This window comes from Sarcophilus harrisii, chromosome 2, assembly GCF_902635505.1.
Source record: "Sarcophilus harrisii chromosome 2, mSarHar1.11, whole genome shotgun sequence".
Taxonomy (NCBI): Eukaryota; Metazoa; Chordata; class Mammalia; order Dasyuromorphia; family Dasyuridae; genus Sarcophilus; species Sarcophilus harrisii.
The window spans coordinates 478,484,572-478,505,157 of NC_045427.1; the positions used below are offsets into that span (position 1 = coordinate 478,484,572).

General features: G+C 43.6%; 1 protein-coding gene across 2 annotated transcripts; it reads right to left on the reverse strand.

Moving 5' to 3' along the window:
- Positions 1 to 310: 310 nt before the first annotated feature.
- On the reverse strand, positions 311 to 19,310 carry SLC31A2 (solute carrier family 31 member 2). Of its 2 annotated transcripts, none has more exons than XM_031954672.1 (4): positions 18,804 to 19,310; positions 7,244 to 7,310; positions 3,025 to 3,214; positions 311 to 2,439 (listed from the first exon to the last, which is right to left on the reverse strand). In XM_031954672.1, the coding sequence occupies exons 1-4, from the start codon at positions 18,807 to 18,809 to the stop codon at positions 2,271 to 2,273; spliced, it is 432 nt and encodes a 143-aa protein (XP_031810532.1). In that variant the 5' UTR covers positions 18,810 to 19,310; the 3' UTR covers positions 311 to 2,270. The 2 variants fall into 2 exon arrangements, with proteins under 2 accessions (XP_031810532.1, XP_031810531.1); XM_031954671.1 differs by lacking the exon at positions 18,804 to 19,310 and adding an exon at positions 18,448 to 18,704.
- Positions 19,311 to 20,586: the final 1,276 nt, after the last annotated feature.

Consider the following 20,586-nt stretch of genomic DNA (forward strand, 5'->3'; position numbering starts at 1 on the left):
AGTACAACAGTCACAGCCTCCAGCCCAAGTTTACACGATTAAGCCCCAAAACTGGAATTCAGACCTTGACTTTTGGATTCCAGAACTATTCTATTTCCACTTCTTCCCCAGCCATCTTCTTGTGCTTCAATTTCCTCATCTGTTGATACTGATTGATACCTTGGACTAGGTGACTTTTCCTTTACATCTTGGTGTGATTTCTCCCAAATGTTTTGGAATAAGAGCCTTAAGCTAAAAACATTGATTCTAATGAATTAAAATATTTAATTATTAAAATTTTTAGTTAATGATTTAACAGAAAACCAAAGCGTTTTGGGGATGGGGAGAATAAATTGTATTGATATCCATGAAATCCCATCATACTAATACCCTGATAAGATTATCTACATGGAAACTTGATACAGCTTCCCTGCTCTCCTGCCCCTTGGGAACCATGAGAAAGTCAGGGGGTTAAAAGATTCATTTCTGTTCTATAATCCACAGATAGTAGCATTAAGAAGCTATATCAAAAGACTGATGTCTTGGCAGTTTCTAGAGACATCTCAGAACTCATTTCTCCTCCTAAAGGACACTCATCTCTTGTCTGCTGACCCTTAGGAAATAGGAAACCCCCAGGCAAAGCCTGAAGTAGATAGACCAGCTTGACATCTGAAACTCCATTCGCTTAACAAAATAAATTTCATTACTTGCAATGAATTCCACTAATCTTAAGATTTTCTTTTATTCTTGCCATTGTTATTATATAAAATTATATTTTTATTATTCATTATTTCTATCCCTTCAATACCTGTTCTGCTCTTCTTCCATAGCTATTATGTCTTTTTTTGTTTGCCATACTCTTCCCCAAAATGACATAATCAAAGTAACATTTTTTTAAAAGTACTAATAAGATGCCAAAACATAAATTATATTTTTATTTAGATCATAAGTTCTTTAAGGAACAAATGGCTTAAGTTTGATTTAATCTTTGTCCAACAGCAGACTCGGACGGTAATGAATATTTTAAATGAACATCCAGTGTTTTCTCTCCCGGCTCACAGGAGGAGACAATGAAGAAAAATGAGATCTTGAAGGTTATTAAATGCCACTGACATTTTTCTTAATTAGAAAAGGACTGGAATAAGATGATGGAAAGGGAGGTCATCAATATGTGTCCAGACCAATAATGACACTAGCAAGGCCAGATCCATCCTGCTTCCCTGACACAACTCCACTGTCTTTTAGACAGTGAGCAGGCAGTGCTGTCCAATCGAAGGGGCCCTACCTGGATCAGGAGCACTGGGTAACATTCCTGCATCTGCCACGAACAGGCTACATGCACTTGTTAAAGTTAACCCAAGAATCCCAGAATCATTCCTTTCACAGCATCCTGGAAGGGTAGTCTTCTGCACTTGAGACCCAGCCCTTCGAAATGTCCCCATGCCCCTCAGCCCTCAAAATATCTCCTTCAGCATCATTTAAGTTAATTGGTTCATTGGGTCCCCTCAGAAAAGTGAAGCAAATGGACCAGAGATTTGGAACTGGAAAATATTTTAAGGATTTACTCTAACCCATTCTGTTTGAGTGGGAAAGTGACAAATCTCCCAAGTATCAGGGTCAGGAGTCAAATTCAAGTATTCCGCCACCAGGACTCAGTCTACACCACCAGGCTTTGAATGTGAACAGAATGGGAGGGTATTCCATTAAAAAACCTTATTTGTGCTGATAGTGCCCACAGTGCAAGTGACCTGGGGCTTAGGGGGTGGGAAGAAAAGGAATGGAGGAAATGAATCTCAGATCAACACACGCACACACACACAGGCACGCACGCACACGCAATTTCCTAGCATTCCTAAGGCAGAGAGGCGAGTTTGAAAAGCTGACATGGCCCCTTCTCCCATAGATAGGGGAAGAGGAGAGCAATTAACCCTGCATGGCTTGTTCCATTGGAACTAAGGCACAATATAGAGAAGGAAAGCATGTCTAGAACATTGCCCCACCCCCAATCCCTTTTCAAATGGTCTGCCTGCCTTCTCCAAGTCAGGAAATCCAAGAGCAGATTGCATGATGGATATCCGCTGTCTCCCCTCTCCCGAGGAGCCCCGTGGGGGCCACCCTGGGGAGGAGGGCAGGTCAGCCCACAGACCCCTGTTCCTCCCCTCAGAGGCCACACAAGAGAGCTGAGGGGGGAGCAGCTGTGGAGAAGGGCCCGCTTCTGAGGGGGGGGGTTCCTCGATAAGCACAGGAGAGGGCGCTCTCCAGGGTGCCGAGCGGCCCCCGAGGCCTGCCCCCTAGCCCACACTGAGGAGGGGGTAGGCCAAGTAGTAACCGATGGCCGAGCCCAGGATCACGCCGAGGAATATCCAGGTGTTGTAGGACATCACAGCCAACATCACAAAGTAACCAACCACCACCTGGACCACATGTATCAGAGACTGGCCCAGGTGACTCAGGAACCACCTAGGGAGGCAAGGTAACAGAGTTAGAAGAGGACCAAGGGCAGGGGATGGGAGGGAGGGGGGGTCAGGGCTGGAAAGTTAGGCTCTAGTAGGAAGAACGGCCAATTCCTAGGCATAAGACGGGGTTCAAGCTGTGTGACTCTGCCCTAGTCGTGTCGCTCTCCTTTCCTCATCTGTGAAATGGGGATGACGATAAATGGATCAACCATTCATTCATGGCTACAAAAGCACCTAACAACCACAAAGCACTGCCTAAATGCAAGTAGCATTCCGAGACCCCGGGAAGCACAAGGCAGAGGTATACTGGGAGCCGTTAATGGCTGGCCTGTGAAAGTCGGCCGAGGAAAGCAAGTCCTAGTAAAGGCAAGAGGCAAGTTGGGAGCATCTATCACCACATGGAGGCTCTCAGGCCTTGGTTCTTTCCACCTGATTCTGAGCAGGGGGAGAGAGGACCATGTTCAATCAATGGGGCAGATTCGGAGGGCCCGGGCCAGGCACGGGCTGCAAAAGCTCCAGCTTCCCCGGGAGCACTTTGGCTGGAGCTCTCTGGGCTGGTCCAACGTTGCCAGGCCCCCCCATGCATTACCTGGTTCGGTCACCGTCGGTCTGGGCTGACCCAGAGTTTGTAGACTCCTGGTCCGTGCACTCCGTCAGCGGCTGGCTGTGGTTTGGGGGCAGATGCAGCAGAGACCAGTGGAACAACTTCACTTTGCCAACTTTGATGCTTTCGTACAGCACGGCCAGGAGGAGGACCACCAGCACAGAAACAGCCATGCCTGTGGAAGGAAGCTCAGCTCGAGAGCCCAGCCTGACAACTCCCCAGGGGACCCTGGGCTTCCAGAGACTTGTCTTGAGGACTGGGCTCCTCTCCGAGCCTGGACTCTGAGCTGTGCTCACACCCCCTTCCTGCCCAGGTCTGGGAGCTCCAGGCAGAACTTGCGAACACCCTCTAGTGAGACTGGAGATCATCCAGTGCAGTCCCTTCCTTTCACCAGTGGGAAATTGAGGCTCAGACTCAGGAAATATCTTGCTCCAGGTCACGTAGGCAATTATGGCAGCTGCACGAACATACCCCAGGGAGGTAAGCAGTACAAGTATCATGACCCCCATTTTACAGATGAGAAAATAGAGCCTCTCAGATTTGCCTGCAATGGGAACGGATGAGATGGGATAAAACCTCAACTTAGTTCTCCTGGCCCTCCTGCATGATCACCATTTTATATGTGTGTGTGTTACATTTATACCATGTACTACACACATATATATGTAAATATGTATTATATATATTTTAGTTATAATTTATGTTACATATTTTAGTTGCATGTAACCATTATACATATTTTGTATATTGCATTTACACTATATATTTTAATTACCCTGCATGGTAGCTATTATATATGTGTATGTGTGTGTGTGTGTGTTGATATATATATATATGTGTGTGTGTGTGTGTGTCACATTTATGTTTTAGTTACCTTGCACAGTAACTGTCGTATATATTATATATTACATTTATATTATATATTCTATAGTTACCCTGCATGGTAACTATTGAGTAACAGTCAGCAAGACTTATGGCTCTAGATCCTTCACCTCACTGCCCTTTGTCCCTTATGGTCATGCTAGACTTCTCTTGATTTCCACAAGACTCTGCCCTTCCAAGGCAGCCAGAAGAACTAAAATAAGTCACCTAAAAGCAGTACAGTCAGACAGATAGTAAACACACTAATAACAACTACACAAAAGAGGGAGAGAAAGGAAAAAGGAAGGAAAACAGAACTAAAGGTAGCCAAAAGCATCTTATTGGCTTCTTCATTGTTCATTTCTTGGGCTAGGACTTCTCATTTTTTGCATCTCTCTGTGTTTATTTGAATTATAGTTGTAGTGTGATTGTTTTCTTAAGGGGGAAGTGTACTAGGAGAGGGGATGGGGAACCCAGGTTCCAATCCTGGCCCTGCCACTATCTATGTGCTGTGGGACAGGTCACTGAACTCCGAGCTTCAATTTCTTCATCTATAAAATGGGGATAGTAATTCCTCTCTGCCTCTCTCATACACTTGCTTTGATGAATATAAAAACGCATTGGAAGCTGTATAGATGTCATTCACATAAGCAGTTATTCTTACTTTCACCATCTTCTCTTCCCTGTGGACCTTTTCTCTGTGGATTACACTGGATTCAGATGGTAGAAAACAGTTTCACAAAAGACCAGTGTGGGAATCTGTTTTCCTTGTTTGTTTGACTTTACATATTAGTTCTAGGGATTTTCTTTTTCCTTTTTTTTTTTCCATTGGGGGCATTGAATGGAAGAGAAAAATAGGTTTCTGTGCCCCTTTCTGTACTGTACTGGGAGAGTCTAGCTTGATGACCCTGTCATAGTTAGGCCCAAAGACCCAAACCCTGGTTGCTCTAAGACATTCAGGACAATGCACAGAGGGCACACCTCAGTTGCACTTCTTCTCGAAGACCTTCATAGGATCAGAGTCTTTGAAGGGTTAATAGGATCAATGACTTTGAAGTCCAACCTCCTTTTATAAATGAGGAACTGAAAGCAAGGAGAGAAGTTTTTTGTTTGTCACACAGCTAGCAATTAACTAAAGCAGGATTCTTCCTGACTCCTAGTGTACTATGCCCTGCCTTCCCAGAACTGTTCTTATTACCCCTGAGCAAACCTGGGAGCAGCAGTCCCTCTACCCCAACAGAATGCCCTCCGTGGTTCATCTATCTTGCAGCAAGCACAGAAAAGGACAGCAAGAGAAGCCGAATGCCAGAAGAAGCGACAGACAGGAATTGGCCCATAAAAAATTGAGTTCCCCATCACCACTTTTTAAAAGCCTATAATTGCTATATCCATTTTATATACAATAAAATTTGAATATAACAAATACTCTATTAGAGTATTTAAGCCCTCTGGGCTCAAATCAAGGGAAACCACCCTTAAGAGAGCCAGCTCCTAGCTACTGTCTATTCAGTCATAAATAAATATCCTAACTATGAGCCTCAATTTTCTCATCTTGTAAAATGGGAATGTAAAATAACACCTGCATCATGGAGTTGCTGATAAAAGAATTGAAAACGCTGATGGAGGGCTGGGTTCGCCTATGATTGATATTTTGTGGAGATGGGTGAGTTAACAGTTTAAGATTAAAATTAAAGCCTTTTCACAACTAGGATTGACTTTCACACCACACAAATCCAGCCTCAGACACTACCAATGTGACCCTGGGCAAGTCACTTAACCCTGTTTGCCTCAGTTTCCTCACCTGTAAAATGAACTGAAGAAGGAAATGGCAAAGTACTCTGGTCTTTGCCAAGAAAACACCAAATGGGGTCATGAAGAATTGAACATCACAGAAACAACAACAAACCCCATATACAACTAGTAACTTCAATTTGTCACATTTTAGGGAGGACAGAGACTTAAGAGTCAGGAAGACCCAAGTTCAAATCCTGTCTTAGATGCTCATTAGTTGTACAACCCTGGGCAAATCAATTAATCTCAGTTTTCTGGTCTGGAAAATTGGAATAATAACAGCATTTTTTTGCTTCAGAGGATCAAGCTTTTTTCCAGACCTTAGAGAACTACATAAATGCTAGCTCTTAGATTGGTGGGTACATCTCCTTCTCCTCAAGATCCCCATTGGAACCCCATTTTACTGAGGAGGAAACCAAAATCCAGGGGACCTACCCACAGCTCGATGATCAGGAAGTGTCCAAACTGAGCTAGGAGCTCAGGTCCCCCAACTCTATATCAGAGTGATAATGGGTTGGGCCTGGTGAGGGCCCTAATGTCATGTCACCCGTCAGGTGTCTCATGTGTGGAGCAAGGTAGGTCAAATTCCAATTTGTATCTTAATAACCTTGCAATAGTTCATCATGGGTGAGCACACGGGTCCTCAAGTACCTGAGCCCAGTGGGAAAGGGCTAAAGGGAGGGACACGGGGGGGGGGAGAGCTAGAGAAAGGAAAAGCAGAAGGAAGGGAGGACTGAAGGAAAGAGGGAGAAGGATTGGAGAGAGGAAAAGGGGAGAAGAAAGGAGTAAGAGAGGAAAGGAGGAGGAGAGTTGGAGGGAAGGAATGGGGGGAGGTAGGACAAGGAGAGAAGAAAGAGGGAAAGGAAGGAGGAAGAGAGGAAGGAGGGAAAGAAGGAAGAGGGAAGAGAGGACTGCAGGGAAGGAAATGGGGGGAAGAAGGACTGGAGGAAAAAGGGGAGGGGAAAGAGGGAAGAAAGGGGGGAAGGTGGAAAAGAGGGAAGAAGGAGGAGGATTTGAGGGAAAAGGAAGGAAGGGAAGGAAACCAGGGGAGGAAGGAATGGAGGGAAAAGGGAAGAAAGGGGGAAGGAAAGAGGAAAAGAGGAAAGGAGGAGGAGGACTGCAGGGAAAGAGGGAGGGAAAGGATTGGAGGGAGGAAAGGAGAGAAGGTCAGAGGAAAGAAGGGAGAGAGGGAGCAAGGGAGGAGGACTGAAGGGAGGAGGAAGAAGGGAAAGGATTGAAGGAGGGAAGAAGGGAAAGGATTAAAGGGAGAGAAGGGGGAGGACTAAAGGAGGGAGTGGAAAGAGGAAAATAAGGGAAGACAGGAAACAGGGAAGAAGTGAGAGAAAGGACTAGAGGTGAGGACACGAAGAAGAGAGGGAGGATGATTGGAGATGAGGAAGGAAGAAGGGAGAACTGAGGAGGGAAAAAGAGGGGAGGACTGGAAGGGGGAAACAAGGAGGAGGACTAGGAGGAGAGAAGTGGGGAAGAAGGAATAGAGGGAGGGGGGAGAATTGGAGGGAGAGAGGGAAAAGAGGAAGCTTTACACTTTTACCGGCTGGACTGTGAACCCTCCAGAAATCAAAGAGAAGCTCCACCTCATTGGAGAAGACGAAATGCATCTGAAATAAAGGAAAGAAGGAGTCAAGGGCAGCCTCCTAGAAAAAGAAACACGAGATTTAGTTAAAAGTTAAATCAACTTGCTTGGATCCAAGGGAGGCGTGCCTAACAATTTCTGACAAATACACCTGTTCATAAATCAGGCGTGAAACCGCCCCTGTGCCGTGCCAGGTCCTGAGGGCTGCAGATTTCCTGTTTCTGCAGCAGCCAGAGGGGAATTGGGAGTCAGGAAACCTGGGCTCCCATCCAGGCTCTTTTACTTATTACCTTTGTGACCTGAAGAAAAACACTTAACCTCCCTGAGCCTCAGATGGCTCACCTGGAGAATGAGGGGGATTAGCTGAGACTAAAAGGGAGCCATTAGATGGAGATGAGGAGGAGGAGCATTGCAGGCAGGAGGTCCCCCAGAGAGAGAATGCCCAGAGCAGAAGGATGGGGTGTCTTGTTCCAGACACACAGAGGAGGCCTTCATCTCTGGAGGGCAGAGGAGAAGGGGGGATGGGCCGAGTGGAAAGGGTAATGAGGGAGGTGTGAGAAGATTGCCTGGATGGGTTCGGGAAGGAGCAGAGGCAGGTGATAAAGGCTTTTGATCCTGGAGAGGATGAGGAGTCACTGCAGTTTACCCATTCAGGGAGGTGACAAGGTCAGATCTTTAGGAAGATCACTTTGATGATATCAGATGAAGGATGGACCCGAGTGGGAAGACTTGTGGCAGAAAAACCAACTTCCAGACTCGTTAACTGCCACAGTCCAGGTGTCAGGTGATGAGGGCTGCCACAGAGGCTTCAATTTCCTCATCTATAAAATGGGAATAGCTCCTCCCTCACAGGAGCAAATTAGATAATAGCTGTAAAACACTTTGCAAATCTTAAAGCCCGGTATAAATGCTAGTATTATTATCATTCAGGTCTGCAAAACACTTAACCTAATTATCTCTTTCAATCCTCATGACAATCTCTGTGAAATAGATTTGACAATTATCATCACCTCCATTTTACAGGTTAGAAAGTTGAGGCTCATCTTTTTGTAGTGACAAGGAATTGGAAATTGAGTGGATACAGATCATGTATCCTGAATAAATCATGGTATATGAAGTTAAGGGAATATTATTGTTCTATAAGAAATGATAGGCAGGGCAGCTGGGTGTCACAGTGGATAGAGCACCAGCCCTGAAGGCAGGAGGACCCGAGTTCAAATGTGAACTCAGACACTTAACACTTCCTAGCTGTGTGATCCTGGGCAAGTCACTTAACCCCAAATGCCTCAGCGGAAGGAAGGGAGGAAAGAAGAGAGGAAAGGAGGAAGGGAAGGAGGAAAGGAGGAAGGGAGGGAGGGAGGGAGGAAGGGAGAGAAAGGAAGAGAAAGATAGAAAGAAATGATAGGCAGGCTGATTTACATGAACTGAAGCTAGCAGAATCAAGAGAACATTGTACACAGATACAAGATTATGTGAAGACCAACTGTGACCTGGCTCTTCTCAACAATTCAGTGATTCAAGACAATTCAAGATGGAAAAATGCTATCCTTGATCAGAGAGAGAACTGAATGAGGATTGATACATAGTATTTTCACTTTTGTTTGTTTTTTTCTTTCACATGGATTTTTCCCTTTTGGTCTGATTTTTCTTGCATAACATGACAAATATGGAAATATGTTTAAAAGAATTGCACATATTTAACCTATATCAGATTGCTTCGCCCTCTTGGGAAGGGAGAGAGGGAAATAATTTGGAACACAAAGTCTTACAAAAATGAATATTGAAAACTATCCTTACAGATATTTGGAAAATAAAATAGTATTCAAATTTTAAAAAAGGAAGAAAGTTGAGGCTCAGAGAGGTAAGGGATTCATACAGCTATCAAGGATAGGATTTAAATGTAGATCCTTGGAGTCTCAGTCCATCCTTCAGCTAAACTATATTACTTCTTATGAATGCATGCTTGTTGATGGATTCAACCAGTTAGGCAACTAGAGACTTTACTTTCTGTACTGGGTCTCAGTTTTCCCATCTGCAAAAGGAGGGGATTAAACTAGATAATATCCAAGACTAGATAATTCCATACCTTCTTAGGCTAATGCATCTTGTGATCCAGATGCCAAGAATTCTTCCCCCATATACATCCACCCGTAAGTATTTTATCAAGTGAATTCCATGCTTTTAATGAGTTTAAATGTTGTTTGTTTGGGTTTTTTTTTTTCCCCTCAAAGGCATTAGCTAAGTACTTTATTTGAGGTGGGGGTGTTAAGAGCCAGAACTTGAAACAAGATGTTAAGTCACTAGAATTGATAGAAACAATGCTTAAGTTTACACTTTTGAGAGTTCACACATTAGTCATACATTAGTTCACAAGTTTGGGAGATTTCAGGATTCAGTATGAGATATCCAAGTTTACACCTCCCACAATCCCACTCTCTCAGAGCAGGAGTCAACCTTTGGGTTTACACTTGCCAGAGACTGCAGCTGGGCAGAACGAAGGATTCAGAAGAGGAGAGGCTGAAGTTGGCAGAGGAAGAATGAAAGATTGGATTTTAACTCCAGGCTGTATTTGAGGTGATTATTACTTGGAACTGAAACTAAGGCTGCCTCCAGAAAACCTCCCCAAGAAACCTGCTCCCAGAGAACTATCATATTATACAAAAGAAGAGAACACCACAAGTTTGGAAACCTTAACTCAATATATAAATGCTTTATTGTTGTTATTCAATCATGTCTGACTCTTTGTGACCCCGTAGGGGATTTTCTTGGCAGAGATACTGGAGCAGTTTGCCATTTTCTTCTCCAGCTCATTTTACAGATGAGGAAACTAAGGCCCCACGTTGCGCGCCAAAATGTGGTGTTCTCTTCTTTTCTAGAATATGATCGTTCTCTGAGAGCAGATTTCTTGGGGAGGCTTCTGGAGGCAGCCTTAGTTTCAGTTCCAAGTAATAATCACAAGGTCCAGATCTTTTACTGTCTCTTCCAAAATAGCCCGGTTAGTTTTCTTAGAGGCCTATCTCTCTCTCCTTGGTTCCAAGAGCTCTTCCAGCTTCAGCTTCAGTCTCCAGCTCCCTCTGAATCCTGCTTCTGAATCTCCTGACTGAATTCTGGCTCTCAATCTCTTCAACTGACTCCAGGAGCTCCTTATATAGGATCTCTTAAAGGTGTGAATCCAAAGGTTGACTCCTCCTCTGAGAGAGTGGGTTTCTGACTTGTGAATCTCCAGAACTTGTGAACTCTAATGTGTGAACTCTCAAAGGTGTAAACTTAAGCATTGTTTCTATCAATTCTAGTGACTTAACACCTTGTTTCAAGTTCTGGCTCACAACATGGGGGGGATTCCAGATAGCAAAAAAAAAGCCAGTATTTTAATCTACTTCTAATCACCTCCACAACAATCAAAATATAGGCTAAACTGAATTCTGATAGGGAAAGACAAAATAATTTCTTTTTAAAGTGATTCAACTGTTTTTACAATCGGCTAAAAAGCCACTTTTTCTCCTTGTTGAGAAAACAAGAAAAACAAAACACCTGTTATAAACATGAATAATCGAGCATAGCAAATTTCCATAATGGCAATGTCCAAAGCGAGATGATCTCATTTTTCACCACAGAGGCTTTCATTTCTCTATCAAGGGCTGATGTCAGGGATTCTGGAGATTGAGAGGCAGCTGCCAAGACAGGCCGAGGCAGAACAAGCAAAGGATTAAGTCCCACCCAATTCCCAGGTGAAATACTTCTCCAAAACAAGTCTGGGGCTCGGGCCACTTAATGTTGACCACTTTCCTCAGGCCCATGCTCCTCCTGGAGTGATCGAGCGCAGCCTGACAGTCACAGGGGGCTGGAGCTAGGAGTCCTTGAAGAGTCCAATTCATTAATTTTATGGAAGAAAAAAACTGAGACACAGAAATACAAAGCGACTCCCCCAGATGTGTGATAGAATGGTTTCTCAATGGCCCTGCAGCTTCAAACTCAGCCAGCTCAGCACTCCAGGAGTGCCTCCCACAGCCGCTGGAGGAATGCCCTGGGACAGAGTAGGACACTCCAGGGCAACCAAGTCAAAGGCAAATAAAGATGGGGGGAGGGGCACAGCCTCAGAAGGCTCCAGGCTGTAATGACTTTGTTGTTCAGTCTTCCCCATCCAGTGGATCTCACTCTGCATAATCCCATTTGGTTTGCCATTTCCTTCTCCAGTGTGTACCTATTTTACAGTTAAACTGAGGCAAATAGGGGTGAAATCACACAGCTAAGGTCACATTTAAACTCAGGTCTTCCCAACTCCAAAGCTGTATGCTGTATCCGTGGTACTACCTATTGCCTCTGCATATTGCCTTATAAAAACCACATATTAACATTATGTGTTACTATATTTTTGTTAATTTTACGAAATATTTCCCAGTTAACATTTTAATCTGGTTCCTGCCACACTAAGTGTGTATGAACCTTCTGTTCTAGAGGTCTCCTCTAACATGAATTACTAAGACTCTTTAGACACTCAGGTCTGAGGGATGAACTTGATAACCATTTGTCCAACCTAGTGGAATAATGGCACTGGGTTAGAATCAACCCACAGTATCTGCCCCTCTCAACTACAGAGATCACCAGCTTCAGGGCCACTCTCCCTAAGGGCCATTTTGTTTGGATTCCCTGCCTGGCTTTCCGGTGGACTAATCCACAATTAACAATTATAAAGAGACTTCTTTTCTCCTTGAGCTGGATTAGAAGAGCTGCCCTTATCTAGAGCTAAATCACAAGGGTGTTTGTCATGGCAGAGAAACATAGAGAATTATTATCTGCCTCCAAAGAATTCCTTACCTCACAATGTAATGAAAAGGTCACTAGGTTTGGAGTCAGGAGTTCGGTGCTCTGGTCCCAGCTTTACTATTAACCCTAGAATGGATCATCTCACCACTTTGAGCTTTAATTTGCTTATATGTAAGGTCAAAAGGATTAAGGTTCCTCTCAGCTCCAATACCTACAGTCCTAGATTTCTTTCTGGCTCTACATTCTAAGTTCTAAGTTTTTTTCCTAGTTTAAATATTCTTTATTTTAAGGTTCTTTCCAGCTTTAACATGACAGCATGCTTTTTTTCTAAAACCCTTTCTATCTCCAACAACTTTTGTTCTAAGGTTCACTTTCTAGCTCTAAAAGAGAAGGAAAGATTTCAAGAAATGAAGATGAAGAGCATGGCAGATATGGGGAATAATCTGAGCAAAAGTACAGAGACAGAAGATAGGATAGCAGATATAGGGGATTGGAAAGGGGGCCAGTTTGGCTGAAAGCTACAGCACATGAGGGAGGTTTAAGCAACAAGCCTGGAAAGTTGGGCTCAGATGGTGAAGGCCTTTCAATAACTGCCAGAAGAATGTGTCTCTGGTCCTAGGGCTAACAGGAGCCACTGAGGACGACATGGTCAGCCCGTGCTTTAGCAATGCTACCTTGACAGCTGCATAGGTGATGGAGAGGACAGAGAATGGAGGCAAGAACATCATTTTGGAGGTTATTATGGTGGTCCAGGTAAGGGCTGATGCGTGGCTGATGGTAGCCATAGAAATGGAGATTCAGCACCTGTTATAAAGGGAGATTCACCAAGACTTGTGGCTACTAACTGAATATGGAGCATAGTGATACCCTTAATAATAATGTGGAAGGGAAGAAGCAGAGTGAGTATGAGAAGAAAGAAAATGAGTTCTATATACTCTATATATACACTTATCTCATAAATATATCTATTGGTATAATATAAGATATAATATATATTATTATCTCAGAAAGCTCTCCCAGTCTCCCAAATGAGGTTCTGGGCCTTCAGTCCTCTATTTTGTTATTTTTTTCAGTCGTGTCCTGATTCTTTGTGATCTCCTCTCCCCATTTGAGCTTTTTTTGGCTAAGGTACTACAGTGGTTTGCTATGTCCTTCGACAGCTTTTTTCACGGAAGTGACTTGCCCAGGGTCACACAGCTAGCAAGTATCCTTGGCTGGATTTGAGCTCAGGAAGAGGAGTCTTCCTGACTTGAGTTTGGGCACTCTACCCACCCCACAGCCTAGGGGCCCTCAGTACTCTATATCACTATATAAAAGAGCCTTAAGGAGGCATGTCTGCCTCTGAGGCAAACATGAAAAGATACCCTAGAAGATAATAGAGAGATAGGGGACTAAAAATCTAGAGTATGGACAGGAAACTGCTAAGAAGACAAACCGCCCAGCAAAGGAGTTTAGCCCTTGTCACCATCAGGAAGTTTTTTGTGCTAATTATTCCTTAGTAACTTCCTAAATTCTATAGTTTCTGTGTCCCTAATGAACTCCAAATGCTGCTTTTGTCTTCTAAATGCAGTGGCCTGGGGTTTAGTCCCAGTTACCTCACCCTAGGTAATGTTTCGCAGGGAGACCTCAGCTAAATCCACCACTCTAATTTGTCCTTGTGTAGTTTGGCAAAAATAGCCCTAGAAGCCATGAACTCCCTCCCATCATGGGAAAAGATGGTATAATCACGCTTCTGTCACCAGCTTAGTCCTCTCCTCAGCCTGCTGGGAGCAGGAGCTTCAGAAATGTTAACCTTAGCCTGTTTCTTCAAGCCTTATTCAGTGTTCCCAAGGGAAACAGATGGACTCATCTAATCTCCTTCCTCTTAAAGATTATCCCATCTTCTTGGGGAATTTGATTTGGGGCAGCCCTTGTTCCTCCCTAGCTCAGGAGCTGATATTCATAACAAGATATAGAAGAGACAATAGGATAGAAGACTTCCTGTTCTCATAAAGAAAAAAGTCAGGGGAGGAGGAGGAAAGCGATTCTAATAACCAGAAAAGTCGCATGTTACTTTGAAGGGAGTGTTGGAGCTGAACAGAATTGAAAATGACTATTATTTCCTAAGGGAGAGGGTTACAGAACCTTTTTTTTTTTTTTTTTTTCTGCCAAAGGCTATTTGAATATTTATAAAATCATTTGCAGGTCATACAAAATTGTCAACTCATAGAACTCAAGTAATGGGAGGTTGTTGGACCTAGCTTTCAGCTCATCGTTGCCTCCAATCACCTTGGCAGGGCCAGACCAAATGATTTTTCTCACTGGATAAAGGGGCCCATAAGGCAGGCTGTTTCCCACCCCGGGTAATAAGGTACACTGTGACCTGCATATGGTGGAGGGATTTACCACAAGAAGGCAGATCCTTGATGTTCAGCCAACCAGGCTGTGACAGTTATTAAGAAGAGCTGCCAGACTTGCTATCTTAAATCTTGTCAAAGACCTTGAGTTTTTCAAACATCTCTCCAGTTGAAATGAATGTAAACTGTTTGCATTTTTGTTTTTCTTCCTGGGTTACTTTTACCTTCTGAATCCAATTCTTCCTGTGCAACAAGAGAACTGTTCGGTTCTGCACACATATTGTATCTATTGTGACCTATTTAACATGTATAGGACCGTTTGCCATCTGGGAGAGGGGGTAGGGGGGGAGGAGAAAAGTCGGAACAGGAGTTCAAGGGATAATGTTGTAAAAAATTACCCAAGCATGGGTTCTGTCAATAAAAAGTTATAATTATTTAAAAATATAGATATAAGCTCCCTAAAGGCAGGAAAAAAAAATTCTCCAGTTGAGGGTCATGGAACTGTGGGAGTACCAAGGGCAATCGGCCATCTGCTCTACAAATAAAGCCTTGTGGCCTTCTCCATTTCCTGCCTTCCCTCATAATCTTTAGTATCACAGAATCAAAGAAGTTTTTTTTATATTAATAGAAAAACTGAAGTCCTACATTTTACTCCCAGTTAATCTATTTTTATATGGAGAGATTATAGTGAAAAGGGAATTGGTTGAATCTGGGGGTCTGGATTTTTGTCCTTCCTCTGCAACTAAAATGATGTGACCTTTTGGGGAGTCTCTTTCCCTGTCTCCTCACCTTCTATAAAATGAGAAGATTCAACTCTATTTTTAATATGCTAAGATTTTTTTTTTGTTGGCCTGAGGTGTGAAGGTTGACCAGGTACATTCCGTCTCTTATGACACACCCTTTGTCCTAAGTTAAATTAGGTTAGAGCTGAACTGCCCAGTGAGCTCTAGGAGCCACAAGTTCCACCCAGAACAGAAAAACAAAACAAAACAGGAAGAAAATGGCCTTTGGCCAGTTATTGTTTCCCTGTGTGTTTTCTCTAGTCTGTGGCATCCTTTAAATCATGGATTTAGTCTTTGCCACTTGTAGTGTGGAGCCTCTGTTGCTAAACCAGTCGGTTAGAGGATTAGCAATCTGATCTACCTCTCCTGGTTGGCAGTACCTCTACGAACACCCTTGTTTTATGTGACTGGCATACCACAGCCTATCTTATACACTCAGAAAAGTCATAGATTAGAGACAAAGGGCCATCTACCCCAAGTCCCTCATTTTACAGATGTGGTCCAGAGAAATCCCACAATTTGCCCATAGTCATACAAGTGCAGAGCTGGGATTTGAACCTAGGGCCTTGGAGTCATATTTCTCTCATTTGAATCACAGATGAATGAATGAAGAGCTAATTAAAGAAATCCCACCACTAAAGCAAGTCTGTCAAATCACCTACTCTGTGTATGGCTAAGATGAGCCCTGTAAATAAGTAATTTCCCACTCTAAAACTCCATGAAAAATTCCAACAATTTCATAGATTTTTGACAAATACATGGGGAGAAGGTGTTCAGAATCAGGTTACAGAACTGAACTGAAACTCTGAACTAAAAGTAGCTAGTACCTAAAACTTCTGCCTGTGACCACATATATCCCAGAGTGCTTACAGCATTGCAGGATATTGCCTTTTCAGGGCCAGCTGCTTATTTTTTGTCTTCTGTCATCAGCACATTTGGCATCTCTGTTCATTTCTATATCTAACAACCTATGCACTTATCTATTCATTTTTAATCCCACCCAACTGTGTGTGATTTGGTAAAAATAGTGAAGTGATTTGTCATTTCCTTCACCAGCTCCTCTGACAGATGAAGAAACTGAGGCAAATACAGTTAACTGACTTGCCCAGGATCACACAGCCAGAGTTTGAGGATGAATTTGAATTCAGGCCTTCCTAACTGCAGGCCCAGTGCTCTATCCCACTGTCCTTGCATTTAACTGCTGAGAAAAACAGGAGCTAGCCACCTGGGTCACTTTGAAAACACTTCTCTAGGAAGCTGCTTTTGTTTTTCTAGGCATGTGGAAGAGCCTAATTTAGTTCCCCAGGTTTTGGGTCAGCCTCTCCACCCACTCTGGACCTCAGCTTCCTCATCTGTAAAATGAGCACAATGATCTAAATAGTTCCTAAGTGTCTATTCCAGCTCTGACAGCCTATCAAAATTAAAGCAGATACATCCCTCTTGCACCTTTAAGGTATTTACTTAGACTCGAGGAAACTTCAGGAAGCCAAGCCTTGAAAGGACTAACGCTGGTTCCCAGCTCCAGTGCTTATTAATTTATATTGCTCCTGAGAAGTTTACGTGATCTCTCTGAGCTTCATTTTTCTCTTTTGTAAATTGGGGCTCGTGGGATCATTACAAACATCAATCCTCCTTTATGTGTTCTGTCCCCAATTAGAATGTGAGCTCCACAAAAGCAATGAATTTCTTCATTTTACGTGTGTGTCATCAGTATTTAGCACATAGTAAGTTTTTTTTAATAATTGCTGTTTCATTCCATTGTTTTCTAGGAAAGAAAACCTTAAGAGACTATAGGAATGGGATGTTTATTTTCCCCCTTTAGCAGACTCAAGTTAGCAACATCCCACTCCAGCACAGCTGGGCAAGGATATATCTGTCACACCCTCTCCGAGTTTAATAAAGCCACTGGCATGCAATGCTGCATTGTAAATGGTGGGTGATTAATTGCCCTAGGCCTCTGAATGTATGGCAATGGTAAGGAGACTTCCTCCCACCAGGCCTGGGACTGGGCCAGCCTGCTGGGATCCCTTTCCTACAATGCTCTTGTTTCTTTCTCCACCACAGCCTATTTCAGAAGGACCCACCCAAGATCTGAGGGGAAGGAAGACAGTATAGTTTTTGCTATTCTGTGGGAAAACGAGCAAAAGTGAAGGTGACTTTTTTGTTTTTCTCCTTTTTGAAGGAGTTTAGCGTTTGTCAAACAGATTTAGATTATCTGCATTTCAGAATGTGGAACACTATATTGATTTAATCATGTTCTAGCAAACAGACAAAACTGCAGTTCAAGAATTTAGAAGGGAATCTAGCAGGAATGAGGTAGGCAATCTACTTGTTGCATTGCTCTTCCAGACTTCCCTCCCCACCCCCAACACTTGTCTGGTTTTTAGCAGTTTATATTTGGAGAAATTTCCTCATGTGTTTAAAAAAATGCTTTAGGAGAGGGCCTATGTCCCAATCTAGTTTCTGCCCCTGCCTAGCTGTGTCCCCTTAAGTCCCTTCCTCTTTCTTGGGGGGTGGAAGATGAATTACATTTTCTCTAGTCAATGTTCTAAGATCTTATTCTGTTCCAGCATTCTGTTTTTTATATTCTAATAGTTTCTATCCTCTTCATCCCTAACATCTTTTAAAAACAAAATTCTACCTTTATACATTTAATTCTCTTTTTTATCTAATATTCTCCTGTTATGTTCCGAAGTTCCTCGTTCTAGCTCTTAAAGTCTATGAAAATGGGTTTTAGGGGAAGTAATTTCAACTTAAAAAAAAAAAAAAAAAAAAAAAAAGGCCAACCAAGTCTTAATGGTGATTAACACACCGGTTAATCTTCATTATCTTCGAAATGAGGGGGTGTCTTTGGTCCCAGTCTTTCCCAAGCTGAGCTACAGTGTATCCTCGAGTTAGACTGATAACTGGAATGACAACTGAAATTGGCAGCCTGGCAGCTGACTGTACCAGCCGGGCCCGTGGGGCGGGGTGCCTTTTAAACTGAAACAAAATCTCGCCCGATTTTTGGAGCAGATGTTCTGCCTGCCTGCTCCTTAAAAATAAAAATAAAAACAAAACAACCCAGACAAAATCTGTTCTGAGCTCCCTTCAAAAATGCCCTGATAACACGACATACTGGGATACTTGGGGAACACCAGGGGCTACTGGAAATCCCCCGACTGCCCTGATTCCTCTCTCAGTTCCAATTACAAATCTTTACGAGCCCTGCTCCTATTTCTGGGTCCCCCTCTGGACCTCACTCCCAACGTGAGTCCTTCGCAAATCTCTTCTAGCTCACCGGAGGGAAGGGCACTTTTATTCTTATTTTTTGCGGGGGAGAAGCAGAAAGTAAGAGGAGTCCGGCTGACAAAACAACTTCGGACGGCCGCTTTCTCTCTGGATTTCTTTCCTCCAGCTGAAAAATTAAGAAGGGCTGCACGAGGTGATCCCGAAGGTCCCGTTTTGCGGCACACTCCATGCTAGGGTCCCTCCAGGCTCCCACATTCTCCGCTCTAACATTCCATGTTCTAGGGTCCCTTCCAGCTCAAGATACTCCGGGCTCCCAAGAACGTCACCCACCGGGCAGCGGTCAAGTGCTCACTCTCCATTTCGAGCAGCCAACCCTGCGGACAGAGGCAGCCCCTGTATACTCACAGGCATCCTGCCGGGGTCTTGGGCTACCGCTCGGGCTCTCGCCTGCAGCCGCAGTTAGCAGAAACCGCAGCAACCACGTTCCGAGCGCCCAGGCCACCCGCCGAGGCTCAGGGGCGGGCTCCAGAGAGTCACCCTCCCCTTCGGAAGGCTGGCAGGCGGGTCCGGTGGATTTCCACGCCAGCCGAGAGGAGGGGAATCCTGGGAGTTGTGGTTCCACGGGCTCGGAATCCTGGGAGAGAGACCGTGTCGGACTCTTCTTCCGACCTATTTTCCGGACTCCTTGCGAAAACTACAACCGGGACTTTTGCGGTTTGGTGCTCGTCCGTGCTGTCCTGCAACACTGAGCGTCTCCTTCCTTTCTGAAAACGCAAACCAGATCAAGACTGGGGACAAACTAGACCCAGAACGGGAGTCTTGGGCTATGGGATCCGAGTTTTCTAGGTCACGACACAAGCTGCCACATACCCCGTCAGTTTCAGATTACTTCCTCCCTGATTAATTTCCTTGGCTCCTTTCCAGAAGTCCCCACCTCCTGATAAAAATGAAGGGCTTCCTGCGGTCTTTCTAAACACATGCAATCGTTTGAGCGAAATCAACTCTCAATAATCACTCGACCCTATCCTAACCCCGGCAGCCTTGTGCTCCATTGCCAAGAAGCACGCTGGAACAAGTTTGGCAGCTTGTTTTTTTCCTCACTTTCAGGAGGATGAGACGGAAACAACCTCTAATTCTGAATCTGAATCAAGGTGGAAAACAAAAAAAATAGATGTTACTCCAGAAAATTAAGAAACCTCCATCAAAAGGCATCTTAGGACCCTCCGGGTGTCAAACTACACACAGGGTTAGTGGATCGTGTTGTTGAGGTGCAAGAAGGTGCAAGATCTGAGAGAAACCCTAAGGCTACTTTGGCTTGGGAGTGCCGTAAACAATGCTGGGCCAATAGCAGTATTTTAATACTGATTCTGTCACATAGTTAATCTTTGTTTCTCTTTCCTATAAAATTATCTTTTTGTTTCTCTTGCTAGATTCCCTTGGAACTTTAGCCCACTTCAGTTGGAGTCACATTTATAATAAATCTTTGCGCCCTAATTTGGAGACTTAACTGAGTGTGTGAATTCTTTTGCCAAACTGACTAAGGGACACTGACTAAGGGAATCCTAATCTTTTCGGGAAGGTATTCTGCCTCAACAGTATGAAGCCCTTGGGCTAATCACTGACATTAATAGACATTGATGATTATTGGAGCCAGTCACTTTAAGGGTTCTCAGCCTTAGTTTCCTAATCTGTGAAAGTCGGATGATAGTAACACTTAATTCAAACATTTGTTGTGATAATTAAAACAGATAACATATGGAAAGCAGTATGTAAACCTTAAAATACAATAAGATACTAATTATTATTATTATTAGGAGCAGATAAAGAGGTTAAAAAACACAAAAGGATCATGGAGCTAACTTGTCACTTCCTTCATCTTAAAAAAAAAAATTCCCAGGGCCTTCCTTGAGTACATGTGGCTGCACAAAGAAACCTATAGTATTAGAACTGATAGGGACCTTGGGAATCACCCACTCTGAACCTTTCAGTTAAAAGGAGGATTAAGTGAGCTCCAGAGAGGAGTAACAGAGCTGGAACTATAAATCAGAAAGGACTCTCCCTTTCTAAGTGCCACCTCTTTTTACTCCATGCATTGCTTCTGGAAAGCTTAGAACAAATCTCTCCAAGGACTGCTCATAATCTTGACTACTTTGTTAATACAATGGCTCAGTGAATTCAGTCTTGTATA